Raw genomic sequence first — 17,116 nt, forward strand, 5'->3', positions numbered from 1 at the left:
ACAACGAGAGCCACAGTGCGCTCTTTCGCAACTTCCATTATATTTACATTTGTTACTATGAATAGTTATCGTTTATTGTCAAGTGTCCTATTGCCTCTCCCAGTTAGAGGTGGTGTAACAGACAACCATTTCGGCATTTCGGCATTTTTGCCTGCCCCCGCAGAGAGCACTTGCGCAATATGTTGAATCCTACAGGAGTGCTAAACCTGTTGTAAATACAGGTGGTTGCGACAAATTAATTTACCCAGCCCAAGTGGCTTTCGAAACTACCCGAAGAAGTCTTATTTCAACAGAAACCAACAAGAACAGGAGGTTTATAATCTCTTCCGCGTACTGATCCAAGACACTGTAGTTTGCAATATGAGTATTTCCGAAAACACTTTATCTTAAACTATGTTTTGGGTCATGGAGCGCAAGGATGTGACAGTAGTATTTCGATGCCAATCAATGTCAGCGAGCGACCTGGGGCACTATTGTTGCTGATCGGGACTTGCATAGAATTGACCCGAATGCTATTAATAGGCAAGAAGAATACCAATAGGGCGCAACCATCAGGTGACCAAAAGATGTCGGAACTTGAAACCAAGGTTCCTCTTCATTTATGTTTAACAACGTTTTAAGCTTCAAATGCGCCTACAGTAATGTTGGGACGAGAAGCGAACCAAATCATCAAGTGCTGTTCAGCAACTCTTTCCCAAAATGGCGTCACACGACTTCGACCAGATTTCCCCTCAGCCATCTAGTTACTCTTCACTCATCCAAGAACACGAAAAGCAGGCGGAGATCCATTCATCACGACTCACAGAACCAGAATCGGAGTGGGAAAAGGTGCGGGCGACGAATGAGAAGAAATCGATCAAAGCACACAGTTTGTCCACGTTCAGCAGATGGTGGCCTGAGCTACTATCCTGCATATTTGCCATAGGCGTGTTCCTTGGGCTCATTTTGGGGCTGCGTCCATATCAAGGAAAAGTACTGTCGTCTTGGCCTCTTATGATCACCATCAATACCTTTGTGGCAATATGTACTCTCTTGATCAAGATTTCTTTGGCACTGATAGTGTCTAATGGTACGGCTCCATGAAATATCCGATACAAACACTGATGACAACGGCGATGTGTTGACACTTTCATAGGCATCGGTCAGTTGAAGTGGGTTTGGTATAGAAAACCTCGCCCTCTTTGGGATCTACAACAATATGATAGTGCCTCACGAGGAGTGGTTGGATCCCTTGGCCTCTTGTGGACGCATCGAAATGGAAGGTATAAAGATTTTATCGCCTAATTTGTGACGTTCGCTGATTCATGGCTTTGTAGGCGACTGGTACCAGTCCTGGGGGCGATTCTCACGATTATTCTTACTCTAGTCGATCCTTTCGGGTAGGAAAATAATTCTTCACATTTGTATAGCTTGCGCTAACCAAGCATTTAGACAAGCATTGGTCCAACTTGAGGACTGTACCGTAGTCGACCCTTCTGTCAGAAGCACAATTGCGACCGCGCATCACGCCAATCTTTTGGATCCCGATCCTTCGAACGTGCATACCCTCAACGGCGGTGCTATGGGTCCAATGATGATAGGAATGCTCAATGAGAGTCTGATCCCACCTGTAGCATTCGATTGCCCGACAGGAAACTGCACCTATCCAAATCCATACCACTCTTCCGGCTTCTGCTCAAAGTGTAAAGACGTCTCTGACCAAGTGGTGAAAACCAACGAATCTACTTGGTATTGGAAGGCCGCAAACATTACTCTCTCAGTCAACACAGGTTCACAGTATGTCAGTGGCAACTCAGGCGTCCTCAAACTGGTAGCCGAAAATATACCTTCAGTTTCTCCGGTTGCTTCAGTACAAATCATGGCGTCTCAGCTCACACAATGTAAAGACAACTCCACTACCCCATGGCGTTGCCGGACCTACGGTGCTGCGGTCTGCGAAATAAACCCTTGCGTTATCAGTTACACTGGACAGGTAGAGATAGGCACTCTCAAAGAGGAAGTGTTGGATACCTCCGAGGTCTGGTCATCCGGTGATGATAACGAAAACAAGTTCATGGGCTCTGTCGACGTATCATGCACCAATACGACGGAACGAAACGCTTTACAGCATGCCGGGTTTCACATCGGCCCGGATACTCAATGGCTGGCTTACAACGTGTCTTACTACAGACAAAACAATTCCTACATAGTTGTGAACGATTCAATCGTACGCCCGGAATGTCTTTACATGATTGACGACCAACAGTTAGGCGCGATGAGCGCTCTGCTTTATAACGATGCCTTTATCAACACAGAAGTATCTACTCTGGTTTCACCGGCCGGATATTTTCTCTACGGAGAAATACAATGGCAGGCCATATGGAATCGAGGGGTATTGGAGTTTGCCGACGTTCAGCGAGCGTTTGACGGATTGGTCAAGGGTATGACAACCTTTGCAAGAAGTAATCCTATCGATGCAAGCGAAGGTGGAACAGGAGATAACTTCTGGAACGGAACATCGTACCGAAACACGACTTGCATACGGATCCAATGGCAATGGATCTCATATCTAGCAACGGCATCATTCGGAGTGATCGTGTTTTTCATCGGGGCGATAATCATGACCCGAGCGACACTTGAAGTTAACGGCCAGGACTACAAAACATCTATTTTGCCTTTAATGTTTCATGGGATTGCTTTTAGGGATCCTGAAGCATCTTTCAAAGACCTTTGGTTCATGGACGAAATGGCGGCAGAAGCCGACAAATTGTATGTCCAATTTGAGGCAGCAGGAAGGGGATGGCAGTTTGTAGAGAAAAAGGTTGACTAGTGGCATTATGTTTTTTAAAAGTCAGTTACAACTTCTCAATATTACGGTGCAAGAGTATTCAAGCGATCAAGTAGAGTAGTAAATGAGTTCAGTGCAGATGCAGTTAAATACAGGCTACAGTACCTAAATGTTCCATCTCAAACTCATATGATTGCACTTCGCTCTCTCGTGTCAACTCTAGCACTGTCGTAGCTAGGCACATCATACTTAAAAGCCGCATCTTTGCCGAAAAATGCCTTGCGAGGCAAACTCACATGAATGGCTGATAAATGCGGAGGCGAAGTGATCCTTCCAGTGAGTGACGATGAAATCTTGACGCTAGCCCATCACCTCAAAGGCAGCCTGAAAGCCACATGTATGCAGAGACCGGAGAAACGCGTGGCGAGCAGTATCAAACTCAATACTACCAGAAATCATCAAAAGTTGATCTTCTGATGTAAGTGGGGTGTTTGGCGCGCACCCAAGATTATTTTGTTGAACCTTTGATGCTGCAGCTACGGATGCGCGAGTCACACATTCCACGAGCTATTCTCACGAAAGCTGCGGTAGACTGCGCTCGATATCTCTCATTGAATGCATGCAAAAATGGCGACAACCAACCGTCTGCAAGCGATGACACCTGAACAAAAAGCAATCACCAATGCCAAATCGCTTTTCGCGCAGCTAAACAATGGAGACCACTTGTTCCAAAGCTGTGTTAGCCAGACGACCAGTATCTCTCAGCTGATACAATATGTTGATGAAGAACAGCGCAAACACAAAAACAAGACTTCATCAAAGCTGTTAGAGCAATTCCAGCGAAATACAGAAGGGCTTCAGTCGCTCTCTTCTATAATAGAACTTGCAGTACAGGTTAAAGCAGATTGTTTTTGTCCACTATGGGCTCCAGTGAAGCTTATTCTCCAGGTAAGAGAGTCTAGCAATGGGATGACTATTTCTTATGGTGAGAACGCATGTACTAATGTGACGGCAAAATAACAGATATCTAAATCCCACTCATTTGTTGTGCATCACATCACAGCCATGGTAGAAGTTTTGATGGAGAATCTGTCGCGCATGGAGCTTTACCAGAACTTGCAGAGAGATCCAAACATGCAAACAGAATTGCTTCAAATTTTTAATGATGTGGCAGGTTTTTGTGTCGAATCTCTTGCATTCTTCCAACGCCGCACCTCGGGTATGTCGACGTGATGGAGTCAATAGATGCACCGCTATCAAACCAGCTTGCTAATGCGGGCAACAAGTTCGAGTATGGAAACTGATGACCAGTCCCCCAAAAGAAAGCTTTCAGAGGTCTATTGATCAGCTGAAATCTCATATTCAAGGCGTGCACAATACTGCTGTTGCTATCGAACTTGCTAAACAAGATGGTACATGCTTAAATCGTTTTAACTCACTGAGTTCTCACCACTAACAGTTCTTACAGAATATCGCCGGGAACAAGAGCGACTAAGAATAATCAGCTCTCTTGGGGCGGCAAACATGAGGGAAGCGCATCAGAGAAAACTCCAAGCGAAAGTGCCAAATACATGTGAATGGATACTTTCGCATCCCGTCTTTGTTCAGTGGGATACGTCTGAAAGCGAAGATGCCGCTGACCGCTTCCTGTTCATTTCAGGAAAGAGTGGATGCGGTAAAACCATTCTTGCGTCCTCTATTACTGAAGCGTTGAAGCGACAAGGAAAGCAAACAATGTACTTTTACTTCTCTGGCCTTGAAAGAAGTCAACACGATGCTGATAATCTGGTGCGGTGGCTTTTACTGGATGCCCTGCGGCTGACATCGAATGAAACAGTACAAAGTACTGTCAAATATCTCTTTTCGAAGGGCGATCCCACGTCACTTGATCTTTGGGGAGCATTTGGCACCATCATGGCCGAATCCGAAACATCGATGTACCTCGTAATTGACGGAGTTGATGAATGCCAGGATTCGATTGGGGACTTATTCGCGCGCCTTCATGGTATCATAAGCCGTTCTATTCATCTTAAGGTTGTTTTACTCGGCAGATCCCATGTGTTTGAAGGACAAACTTCAACTCATTGGATTCGCGTCACCAATGAGCTCCTCCATGCCGATCTCAAAGCCTTCATCACAACCGAAACACAAAAGAATGAGCTTTTAAAACAACCAAACATTCAGAAAATGATCATAGATGGACTTCTAGAGAAGGCTGACGGCATGTTTCTTTGGGCACGATTATCGATTAATGAGTTGTGTAGAGCATACAGTCTGGATGACATCAAGCGGATACTGCAGCGATTACCATCTGGGATTGAAAATACATATGACCGGATTTTACACGAGATTATCATCTCAAACGGGGAGATGGGACTAGAGCCGACAAAAAATATCCTGGGACTTCTTGTTGCCTCTGGGAGGACTTTGGAGCTGAAAGAGCTTCAACACGCGTACGCCATTGCGTCTCGAATGGGCCGACCTGAGTATGAACGAGACGATCTTGATGCATATAAAGGTCCAAATGCGGAGAAAGTGTTTTTACGAGCCTGTCGAGGGCTAATTGACATTGACAATGACAAGATTAGGCTTGTTCATTTGACAGCAAAGGAGTATTTAACAAGAGCCGCAACACAGTGGAATTCGCAAATTTCAACTTTACGAATCCAACTGTCAGAGGCCCACGAGTTATTTGGCAATATATGTGTCGAGAGCATCAATAACGACGGATTTGAGTGGTTTCACAAACGAGAAGGCCTATTTATGTCGAAGGATCTCGACCACCCACCGCTTTTCTCCTACGCATTCAGGTTCATTACATATCATTTCAACAGGATGAAGGATCCCAGCCCAGAAACCATATCTCGAATCAAGCAATTTGCTACTACGCACCTTGTTTCCTGGTTCGAAATGCTCATCGTCGCCTGTTTCATGGATGGGCCCATGGCCGTGACGATGCAAGAATTTTGGGAAGCTGTTGACTGGCTTACTGATGACCCACTCAATATCATAATCTCGTTGGGCACTATGAAAGAACAGTTTCGGATGATATATCAAGCACATGCTGGGAATTACTGGCAGCTTCAACGAGTGCGCCTTTTGGGCGAATTCTTCAGTTTTGTCGAAGAAGACGATTCGAACGCTTCTCCCTCGGCGGCCAACCATCAGCAAAAAGGCAGAACTGTGAACAGAAAAGTTCAGCAGTTAACACAAGACAATCTGTCGCAAGTTATTCAGTTATTAGCAGATCATCACACACTACCATTGTCGAAACAATCCGACTTGATGTCCCAGCTTGGGCAAATATTTCGCAGACATGGATATATGAAAGAGTTATTGAGTCCATTTGACATGCTGTTTCGTTTATTCAAGAGCAAGATGAATAGTTTTCCAACCATTGTCCTTATCGGATTTGGCGGACTGTGCAGGCCGCTCAAAAGGCCTGAGAATGCCCTTGAGATATTCAAAATGGTACTGACTAGGCTGGGTGATGACGATGAAAAAATGAAGTACCAAGTCTGGGAACTCATCGGCTATACCAATGGCGATATTCATGATTACGAGGCAGCTTTTCATGCGCACCAAATCGCTTGGCTTGGACGCCGCAATTTACTTGGACCCAAGCACAGGAAGACAGCGAATAGTGTGCATTGGATGGGATATGCGTGTTATAAGCAGAAAAAATATGCTGAAGCAGAGCAGTATCTACGTAAAACACTATCGCTACGTAAAGAGCTTTATGGGCTGAAACATGAGGATACAGCAACTACCATTTATTGGCTGGGGTCTTCGCGCTATCAACAAGGCGATTATACTGAAGCAGAGGAACACTTCCGCCAAGCCGCATCAGTACGCAGAAAATTGGCTGGGAATAAAGATAAAGAGACTGCGATGAGCGTGCATTGGATCGGACTTTCTCTCTATAGGCAGCAGAAGTTTTCTGAAGCTGAGGGCCACTTTCGTCAGGCTGCTTCTATGAGAGCAGCCACTCTTGGAAAGAAAGACAAATCAACAGCGAGAAGCTTGTTTTGGCTGGGATACTCACTTTTAAGCCAAGCCAAGTATGCAGATGCTGAAAGCCACTTCCCAGGGCTGCAGCTATAAACACGGCAGTGCTTGGTGATGATCGAGAAACCGCGGTCAGCCTAACCGCCCTTGGAGAGGCACTATATCTTCAAAAAAGGTATACCAAGGCCGAAGAACAATTCCGCCGGAGTCAATTGATAATAGAGCAGAAGAGCCTTGGGGGGAATGATACATATATTTTGAATAACCCACTGCTATTAGGGTTATCACTCTGCTTACAGCGCAAATTCAAGGACGCAGAGGACATTCTTCAATCAGGATTCAAGGTTCCTCCAGAACAAGCCTTTGGTGTATCATTTGAAGCTGCTTTATGGCTGGCTCGAGTCTTATTCTACCAAGGGAAGCATACCGAAGCTGAAAAGATTCTTGTCGTTTTATTCCCTAGGAGCTCTGGGAACTGTTGTGGCTCAGACAGGGACTACACCCAAACTGTTATACTTTTCTGGGGTAGATGTTTGAATGCACAAGCAAAATATAGCGAAGCAGAATCAGTAATGCGCCAGGTAATACTTGATGAATGCAATAAGTCGAGATCAAGACGGTCGAGCGTGGATGATGGATTCGAAGTTCTGAGAATGGTTGATGAATATGAGGACGATGTTAGTGATAGCGTAGATTCTGAACTCTCAGGTGAGGATGAAGAAAATGTCATACCAGAAGAAGACGTTGCAGAACCGGATGCTGAAAATGAAGCAGGAGTCAACGAAGCGGAGGATTTCGGGTTTGGCGAAGCCTGGGAGTATTGTCATGTGTCCGGAATATTCGCGGAATATTTGGCCACTGGCCAACATCTTGAACGTGAAGGAAAACAGGTCGAAGCAGAATCGGTATTTTCTCTTTTGGCATTGCTGGAATGGAACATTATTTGAGAATAGATTGAAATACAAGCATATGAGCCATAATGCAATTGACTTGCGGGATTGAGGTGGATCATATGGAATATTCCAGTTTCACTAGCTTGCAAGAAACAACGTCGAAACGGGTTATATAAATTAGAGAAGTATCTAATCCGAATATCGATGATTTATTGAACTAAAAGCACTCAAGGTTTCAATGTTGAAGCCCAGGGTATCATACATAAGTTAACACGCGAAATCCATGTCGTGTTGCAATGAGCCTCGCCATATCAAAGTCGGGTAGCCCTGCTGTCGACGAAAGTAAACTGGCTAGTCGAGCCAAGATAATCTCACCACGGCCTGTGGTGTCGTGATGTGAGATGAATATTCCCCTCCCAGCATCCATCAGATCCCAATGTTTATCACATGTCAATCTCACGCTGCCACGCGAAACTCCACCTCACCTGTCTCTCCATATAACTGAGTACGATCCTTCAACCACTGAAAGAGACAAGAACCACATGCGCTCCTCACACCAAAAGTGTTGAGCTCAATCAGCATACACTGTCCCGGAACCTCGTCGTAGAGAACATCGAAAGTAAAACCCTGACTCCGGATAAAATTCTCCAGCGACTTATCGTCATGAGCTTTCATGAATGCAATAATTTCCGCATGGACCTTTTGGATACCCCTAAAAATCCTTTGAGCCGCCCTTGTCATAACATCTTTGTCTTCATTCGCAAAGACCCATGGCTTATGCCATTCGTATTGGCTGACGGCGGAAATATCCAGCGAGTTGGAAACGCAAAAGACGCGATATTCTCTTGCAGACTTCATTCCGTCATTGAATGGGAGAAAATAGACGAGGCCCACTTCATCATCACTGTTAAGGATATTCGTAAGAGCGCTCCAAGTTCTCAGCGACGTGGTGATGCGAAGTATAATGTCCTCAACGGAATGAATCGACAGCTGCCCTGGGTTTAACTGGGCACCATCCTTGGGAGAGCAGGCTCCAAAGCGCATCCAGAGCCCCTCAGGCGGAAACTTAAGGCCCTGAAAGGCAGGATAGACATCATCTTCGAGGTCCTCGGCGTAGGATCGATTGAGCACACGCGTATGAATGGATGCGGCAGCAGCCTCGACCAGGATCTTCATCCGCGCACGAGAGAGCGAGACAACTTGAAGGTCGGAAATCGATATTCCCCGAGACTTCAATACCAACGGCAGCCAGATCTCATAACTGTACGGTTTATTAGACGGTATCGGAAGATCTGGTGCATCTGCCGCGGTATGAAAGTTGGTGTTAAAATTGACCGGGACACCCTTGTCCAGATCCTGCAGGACTTGCTGATAATCGACTACTTTGAGCTCCATTCTGCTTTTCTGCGTCGATGCCTGACTGGCTAGCTGAATATATTGATCAAAGAAGAATGATGGCGTTGTTGGCTATGGCATTGCTGAACCTGCGGATGAGCAGCACAAGTTTTATAAACATTAGGCGCGTGATAACAGCTTCCCTGCTCAACCGCTCAGGTAGGTCCAAGCCTGGTATTAAGCAGGAGATGCCGAGTGACTCAGGCGACAAGGTGCGTTGATATTAACTTCAGTAGCGCATGTGTCACTCCGGATAGTTTTATTCTGCTGGACATGATTTGCGCGCTCAAAAGGCAATTTCGAATAGAGTTTCAAAAATTACCAGATTTGGCTGTGGTGGTCTGAATCTCTAGTAGCATGATATATGACTCATCTTAAGGCAAAATATGACAACTGCCAAGCCCACGGTGATTCAAGGCAGTTTAACGTGTCAGCAGGGCGAGGCTTAGCGATGTGAGATTCCAACTACAAGGCTTTTCATGCGACGATAAGAACTCTTGAAATGGATGAACAGGAGAGAACGGAGTCGCGTCACGTTCACTCTCTGCCTGGCGCTACCTAGAGTGTCGTATTGGAATTCCTATTCCCTTTTTTATTCGGCCACACAAGCTTACATGAACTGAGATTATTAGAAATGTTTCATTACAATTGCTCATCAAAATCTTCACTACGTGCAACATCCGGTCACCAAACCGTCATGCGTGCACATGCAATTCTCACGAATGAGCGCAAAGAAAAAAGACCCATCTCTTCGATGCGCATCCAACTCTATTACCAAAGATTAATGATTTACCTAGGGTGCATCAGAACTCATTGATAGCGTGGCATTAACAATATCTGTGTAGGCAAGATATTATGTTACCTTACTTTGAACAATTAACAATATGGGTGTTGCTCAAGCTTTCCAATGATTTCCATCATGATGCTAGCAGCAGTGCGTAATATCTGGAATTACATAAGACTAATAAGATCATATGAACGACATCTTTACCAGAGGTAGAGGAAACGCGGGCGATGAACATTTACCACATCACACAACATTATAAGTCTATATGGATATGAGGCCTCGTGAAGCCGTTTATTTCAGTATTGAGACGACCAAATTTAAGAGATAAAAGCGAGAGTAATATATCAGAATGTAGACATCTACGCTACCCGCAGATTGCTCGCTTTTATTAATGTTACGACAATATGAGTGTACGCTTATATAAAACTGCCATCACTCTGTACATGTAAGTGGCTTTCTCAATGGACGTTAATAATGAGATAAATAATGATATTCAGTAAAAAGAAGCCAAGACTTGCCATCAGCTCCAAGAGCGAGATCGGCTTTCGAATGACTCGCGGCATCTAGCTTCCATGCTGATTTAAATGCTCACTCCTCAACTCTTTAATCTACTCAACGCGATTCTATTACTCTACAGCTTACAATGTTGATAAGCAAAGCAGAGATGCTAACCAAATCCATCAACTTAGTAAAATAGCCGCATAGCCAAGAGGTTGAGCTGAATGATCCATCAACTCGGAACAGCCGACCGAAGTATGTACTCGTATAGAACGAAGTAAGCCTCAACTGGCGTCCCCATTGACTATAACAGCCAAGTGACGATGTAGTCGGGCCGGCATGGATAGGGGCTGATGCGCGGAACTGGAGAAGAGGAGAATTTACCTGCATCGACGTTGAGATTCTAGACTTTAGTCACCATCTGCCGCGATTTTTCTGGGGCTCTCTCCACTCCATGTCTGGCAATCAGGCATTTTGCAATGGAGTAAGCGTGCATTGACAACTTTAGGGATCCTTCTGGCCCCGCCGTTTACTAGCAGAAGAGTTCGCTCACTCTCCGCATCGAATGATCTCGAAGCATTACTGCCGATCACATTAATAGGATACAAATACCATGTACACACTCGCATTTCGCCTGCGCAAGGGGTTGCAAATGCTTCCACGAGTACACTGCGTTTCTAGTGTCCCATACCCGGCAATCTCGGTATGGCTATGGGCTAAGATCCAGTCAGCGCGTGCCTCGAGTACGGAACTTTTGCCGCGGCCTCACCGACGAGAACACGGATAGCGAGCCGTGGTGCCTTGACTTATGACCAGACTTTCACAACGGCCAGCTACAATAGCATGTCACTGTTCACCGAAACTAGGCCTTTGCATGCATTAGCTACTCCTTCTTATTACAAGTTCGCTCTCCTCCATTGCCTGATTCTCCTGGTGCCTTGTGGCGTAGCAGCGGTAGTGCTACGGCATTATCGGCCCTTTTCCCGGCTCGTTGCCGTGTCTGGGGATACTTGTGGGGTAATTCCCAGCGGCCTGTCAATCCTGTGTCAACTGGTGAAAATTGATTGAGGCCGTGGAGACGGTACGTAATTAGCGTCAGGGCTTTGTTCGTCGATTCAGGACAAATGATGCTCAGAATGCAGGAGATCAGGTATGGAAGACGGCTAAACGGAGTGACGACATGGTTGGGTCCAGCAGCCAAGTCGGCCTAACAGAAGACGATGATGGAAAAGTCGAATTTGGGGATGATGATCCTGACCAGGGCCGATGGTTGATCAGGTTTCTCCGTATTACAACCCCAGCCTTGCCCAGATCATGTCTTCCCCCTCTCCACACCCCGTTGCCCACAACCAGCCAGAAGCGGTGATCTGCGCGGAGAATTACCGACGTTGGAACTGGGAGCAAGTTAGGCTTAAATACCGGGCAGGATGCCGCATATCCAGTGCTTCGATGAAACCTCAGCTCGTGTCTGCATGCAATTGCGACACTCTGTAGTGGACATCTTCAACGCGACGTGTATCACCTCAAGTTGTCTCACTGGCATTGTGTTTGCTCGTGAAGCCAGTTGACGGGCTGCAAAATGCGGTCAACGGTGTGTACCCCTGCCGTCCTCAAACATGTCCTGTGCACTCTCAGTCAAGCAAAAGAATGCTAACTGTCTTCTCTTTCAGATTCTTTCAGGGACGGCGCTGTTGCCACTGCTTCAGCTTGTCCACCCTGCCTATGGCGCGACCTCAAATGATCGCGTCTCAGAATGCGTGAGCAGAAATGGCGATTCGAGCACAGGAGTGAAGTTTAGCAAGAACGTCTACAAGACCGACTTTGCTGGCGTAACGTGGGACGAGGACAATTGGCTCCTCAGCACCACGCAGTTGAAGCAGGGTGCTTTTGAGTCTCGAGGCTCTATTGCCAACGGCTATCTTGGCATCAACGTTGCCAGCGTCGGGCCTTTCTTCGAGCTTGACACGGAAGAGAATGGCGATGTCATCAGTGGTTGGCCCCTGTTTTCCAGGCGACAGTCGTTTGCAACTATCGCCGGTTTCTGGGACTCCCAGCCCGTTATGAACGGAACCAATTTCCCCTGGATCTCACAGTACGGCTCTGACACAGCCATCAGTGGTATTCCACACTGGAGTGGCCTCATCTTGGATCTCGGTGGTAACACCTACCTTGATGCAACGGTGGATAATCGGACCATCTCCAACTTCAGATCAACCTATGACTACAAGGCAGGAGTCCTGAGCTGGTCATACAAGTGGACTCCCAAGGGCAACAAGGGAAGCTTTGACATCTCGTATCGTATCTTCGCCAACAAGCTCTACGTTAACCAGGCTGTTGTTGACTTGCAAGTCACCGCATCCAAGAATGTGGAAGCATCAATTGTCAACGTTCTCGACGGCTTTGCAGCAGTACGCACCGATTTTGTCGAATCAGGTGAGGATGGAAACGCCATCTTCTCAGCCGTGCGACCAAATGGTGTCGCCAATGTCACCGCCTACGTGTACGCCGATATCACCGGCTCTGGAGGTGTAGACTTGTCGAGCCGCAAGATTGTCCACAACAAGCCATACGTGCACACCAACGCATCTTCCATTGCACAGGCTGTTCCCGTTAAGTTTTCAGCAGGACGTGCTGTGCGAGTGACCAAATTTGTTGGAGGTGCATCCTCTGATGCCTTCAAGAACCCCAAGCAGATCGCCAAGTCGGCAGCAGCAACGGCGCTGAAAAACGGATACTCCAAGTCTCTCAACTCCCATGTCACAGAATGGGCGAATGTCATGCCTGAGAGCTCCGTCGACAGCTTCGCCGATCCCAAGACTGGCAAGCTTCCTAACGACAACTACATCATTGATTCGGCCATTATTGCAGTCATAAACACCTACTACCTTCTTCAAAACACAGTGGGCAAGAATGGTAGCAAGGCAGCCAACGGGGCCCCAGTTAACGTTGACAGCATTTCTGTCGGCGGATTGACTTCTGACTCTTATGCCGGACAAGTCTTCTGGGATGCTGACCTCTGGATGCAGCCTGGTTTGCTTGCGGCGCACCCGGAAGCTGCTGAGAGGATCGTAAACTACCGCCTGGCAAGATACGGCCAGGCCAAGGAAAACATCAGGACTTCTTACGCAGGCTCCCAGAACGAGACTTTCTTCTCTGCATCTGCCGCCGTGTTCCCGTGGACCAGTGGCCGCTATGGCAACTGCACTGCTACAGGCCCCTGCTGGGATTACGAGTACCATCTGAATGGAGATATCGGATTGGCTCTTGTCAATCAATGGGTTGTAAACGGCAATACAAAGGATTTCCAGGAAAACCTCTTCCCCGTCTATGACTCCATTGCCGAGTTGTATAGCAACCTGCTCAAGCCCAACAAGACGGCGTGGACATTGACTAACATGACTGATCCTGTAACTTGCCCCGTCCTTCGCTATTTTTTTTTTCTTTGGCTAATACGTAGTAGGACGAATACGCGAACCACGTCGATGCCGGTGGATACACCATGCCTCTCATTGCAGAGACTCTCCAGAACGCAAATACGTTCCGCAAGCAGTTTGGCATTGAACAGAACAAGACATGGAATGATATGGCATCAAATGCCTTGGTTCTTCGTGAAAATGGAGTGACTCTGGAGTTCACCACTATGAACGGCAGTGCAGTGGTCAAGCAAGCTGATGTGATTATGGTCACATTCCCTCTGTCTTACACGACCAACTACACTACTGAGGATGCCCTCAACGATCTCGACTATGTGAGCTTCAATGATTAAGCAAATACCCATAATCAGCGAGCACGATGCTAACATTTATACAGTACGCCAACAAGCAGTCTCCAGATGGACCTGCCATGACCTACGCCTTCTTCTCCATTGTGGCTAATGAAATCTCACCATCCGGATGCTCGGCTTACACCTATGCTCAATACGCGTTCAAGCCCTACGTTCGCGCACCTTTCTACCAGCTCTCAGAGCAGATCATCGATGATTCCAGCATCAACGGTGGCACTCACCCGGCTTACCCGTTCCTTACTGGCCACGGTGGCGCCAACCAGGTTGTTCTCTTTGGCTATCTCGGTCTCCGTCTGGTGCCCGATGACTTCATCCACATTGAGCCAAATCTGCCTCCTCAGATTCCTTATCTGAGATACAGAACCTTTTACTGGCGTGGCTGGCCTATCTCGGCTTGGTCCAACTATACTCATACAACTATCAGCCGTGCTAGCGGTGTTGCTGCGCTTGATGGAGCTGACCAACGCTTTGCTGGCAAGACCATCACCATCCACTCTGGACCTGAAGAAAGCCCTACGGCCTATCATTTGCCTGTCAAGGGCTCAGTCGTTGTTCCTAACAAGCAGATTGGCTCCCAACAAACGTACGCTGGCAACTTGGTGCAATGCCATGCCGCAAGCTCACCCAACGACTATGTTCCTGGTCAATTCCCCATCGCGGCCGTTGATGGTGCTACCTCTACCAAGTGGCAGCCTGCCTCTGCTGACAAGTTGAGTTCTATTACTGTCTCTCTTGACCAAGAAGATGTGGGATCTCTAGTCTCGGGCTTCCATTTCGACTGGGCACAAGCGCCCCCCGTCAACGCCACCGTTATCTTCCACAACGAGGCCATCAGCGACCCAGCTACAGTGTTGAAGTCACAGAAGCACAACTCGAACTACAAGGTTGTCTCCTCTTTGACCAACATCAAGCAGTCAAATCCATACGATATCAAGACGACTGACTTGAATGTCATCGCCATTCCCATTGGCAACACAACTAATGTCACTCTGTCAAAGCCTGTTGCTGCTTCTCGATATGCGTCACTGCTGATTGTTGGCAACCAAGGGCTCGATCATGCAGACATCGTAGGAAAGAACGGCACTGGAGCAACTGTTGCCGAGTGGGCCATCATTGGACACAGCAAAGGACACACAGGCGCACCTGGTCATCATGGCAAGAGAAAGCTGAACCTGCGTGCTGCCGCCGCAATGTCTGACCCAGACAGCTTTGCACGCCGCCGTCAATAGACGTATGACATGATGTAATTAGGATTGTATAATGATAAAGACTTTGTATGATTAGATTATTCGTTGTAGAGTAATCAATAATTTTAAACAGATTTTAATATCCCACAATATACATATATGCGAAGCCAGTGCCACAGAATGTTGGCTCCATACAAGAGTACTGAAGCGAGCGGCCGAGGCAAAACTGCTCCAGGTCTTGGTCTCAGGATGTATACGACAGTAAAACAAGTCGTCATTGAGTAATCGATCTAATACTTGGACTTGGTAGAATTGTAGTGTTCGCAACAGCCATTCGTCTTGTTTCTAATAAAACTGAGCGCTTATAATGAAAATATGGCAAGGCAGTCATCTACTTACAACTCAGCTGGCATTGTCGTACTGAAAGAAGAAGTAATGGCGAGTGTGAATTTCACAGCCTGCATCGTTTGGGATAGCGCTTCAGATCGAGTGTGTTATTCGTGAAAATACCTGCATATACACATTGTCCAAAAGTTGAGGGTTGCCCTCAGCCTAGTTCCAATATTTATATATTTCGTGTCATTGCAAGCAATCGTTTATTTCTAGTCGTTATCAATACGACCATATTCTATCTCGAAATCACTCGGGACCGAGTAGTCTAGAGATTTCCGAGGTTGTCTACACTGAAACAAAGGGTAGGGGCCCAGTGTAACCCTCTGTGCGAATCTCATATTAGCGTGGGGGCCAAGGCCTGGATGTACTTGATCATAACAGGCTTTTCTCTTACACTGCCCATGTTCTGAGAGCTTCCGTAAATACACATCAATTTGAGACGAACATTACATGTATTTATACTAGACTGGCGAGCGCCCATCACAATTTTTATAACTTGTCTGTTTTAATACGGCAGCGCGCGAGTAATTATACTATCACTTACAAGGTACGAAAAAGCATGCCATCCACTAAGTAGCCTAATCATTAGAAACGAAAAGAGCTAATTGCTTGATGGTTGTTCTGAACTTGTTCTCCCAGCAGAGCTTGAACCCGGGACCTTTGCACTACCAAGACTCGAAGCTACCAATACATGAGTGTAAAAGAAGCGGTCGATGTCATGTAGCGTCTAAGAAAAGACTTAAAATGGAGGAAGAGAGAATAATTACATTTTTCCAACAAAGTGGTTCTATTTTTCTTCCTACTGATGAAGAACGATAACTCATCACTTATTCAGCTTAGGTATGGGTCAATCTCCAGAACGCAACAGTATTATCGCCTGCATTAAAGTCCGGTTTAGTTCCAGACTATATTTAAATCGCGTATCTAAAAGAGAGTGGCCAAAACCGTCAGGGTGATCAACTTCTTGGTTCCCCTCACTAATAAAACCAAGGACTAGTCTAGGCAGAAAGTCCGGTAATCATCAGCTTTATCGCCCTATATAAATCAGTTGTCCAGTGCCTAGGTCCTGTTAAATGGAGTTACATCGGGCTAAATAGGCTCGAATCTTTGTAATACAATTACGTGGTAGTTGGGATGTACAGCCCCTTGCATAATTTAGGTGACAACAGAAGTGATTGCCAAGTTATGTACGAAGGCCCCATAAAGTATCGAGAATGATTCCAACTTTTACTTTTATTTATACTGATTTCATTAAAAAGTGTGAGATCGTAGATCAGACGAAGCGATTTACAATTGTGCAAACCAAGAAATTGAGCGTGGGGAATTTTGTCCCAATAAACATATATCTGAGAGGAATATCGTAAGGTGGCCGTGAGTGTTATATAGGTAGTAAAGGTATATATT

The 17,116-nt window shown here is 46.4% G+C and overlaps 5 protein-coding genes across 5 annotated transcripts; 4 read left to right on the plus strand and 1 right to left on the minus strand.

Moving 5' to 3' along the window:
* The first annotated feature begins 286 nt into the window (after positions 1 to 286).
* On the plus strand, positions 287 to 2,922 carry V8C40DRAFT_197413 (DUF3176 domain-containing protein). The gene is made up of 4 exons (XM_083211933.1): positions 287 to 1,069; positions 1,136 to 1,262; positions 1,317 to 1,379; positions 1,432 to 2,922. Exons 1-4 carry the CDS (start codon positions 700 to 702, stop codon positions 2,807 to 2,809), a joined length of 1,938 nt encoding a protein of 645 aa, XP_083075203.1. The 5' UTR covers positions 287 to 699; the 3' UTR covers positions 2,810 to 2,922.
* Positions 2,923 to 3,394: 472 nt separating this feature from the next.
* V8C40DRAFT_286546 (tetratricopeptide repeat protein) lies at positions 3,395 to 7,923 on the plus strand (the record flags this gene model as incomplete). Its single annotated transcript, XM_083222543.1, has 5 exons — positions 3,395 to 3,715; positions 3,791 to 3,986; positions 4,054 to 4,179; positions 4,236 to 6,828; positions 6,858 to 7,923. The coding sequence occupies 5 exons, from the start codon at positions 3,395 to 3,397 to the stop codon at positions 7,720 to 7,722; spliced, it is 4,101 nt and encodes a 1,366-aa protein (XP_083075204.1). The 3' UTR covers positions 7,723 to 7,923.
* V8C40DRAFT_241920 (uncharacterized protein) lies at positions 7,825 to 9,372 on the minus strand. The gene has a single exon (XM_083215117.1). It carries the CDS (start codon positions 9,061 to 9,063, stop codon positions 8,125 to 8,127), a length of 939 nt encoding a protein of 312 aa, XP_083075205.1. The 5' UTR covers positions 9,064 to 9,372; the 3' UTR covers positions 7,825 to 8,124.
* Positions 9,373 to 11,084: 1,712 nt separating this feature from the next.
* Positions 11,085 to 11,502, plus strand: V8C40DRAFT_197440 (uncharacterized protein). The gene has a single exon (XM_083211934.1). The coding sequence runs from the start codon at positions 11,192 to 11,194 to the stop codon at positions 11,414 to 11,416; it is 225 nt and encodes a 74-aa protein (XP_083075206.1). The 5' UTR covers positions 11,085 to 11,191; the 3' UTR covers positions 11,417 to 11,502.
* A 1-nt stretch (position 11,503) lies between these two features.
* On the plus strand, positions 11,504 to 15,482 carry V8C40DRAFT_197441 (alpha,alpha-trehalase ATH1). The gene is made up of 4 exons (XM_083211935.1): positions 11,504 to 11,939; positions 12,019 to 13,755; positions 13,809 to 14,096; positions 14,159 to 15,482. The coding sequence occupies exons 1-4, from the start codon at positions 11,928 to 11,930 to the stop codon at positions 15,359 to 15,361; spliced, it is 3,240 nt and encodes a 1,079-aa protein (XP_083075207.1). The 5' UTR covers positions 11,504 to 11,927; the 3' UTR covers positions 15,362 to 15,482.
* The last annotated feature ends 1,634 nt before the right edge of the window (positions 15,483 to 17,116 follow it).

This window comes from Trichoderma camerunense (genome assembly GCF_050948025.1).
Source record: "Trichoderma camerunense strain CBS 138272 chromosome Unknown V8C40scaffold_6, whole genome shotgun sequence".
Classification (NCBI taxonomy): Eukaryota; Fungi; Ascomycota; class Sordariomycetes; order Hypocreales; family Hypocreaceae; genus Trichoderma; species Trichoderma camerunense.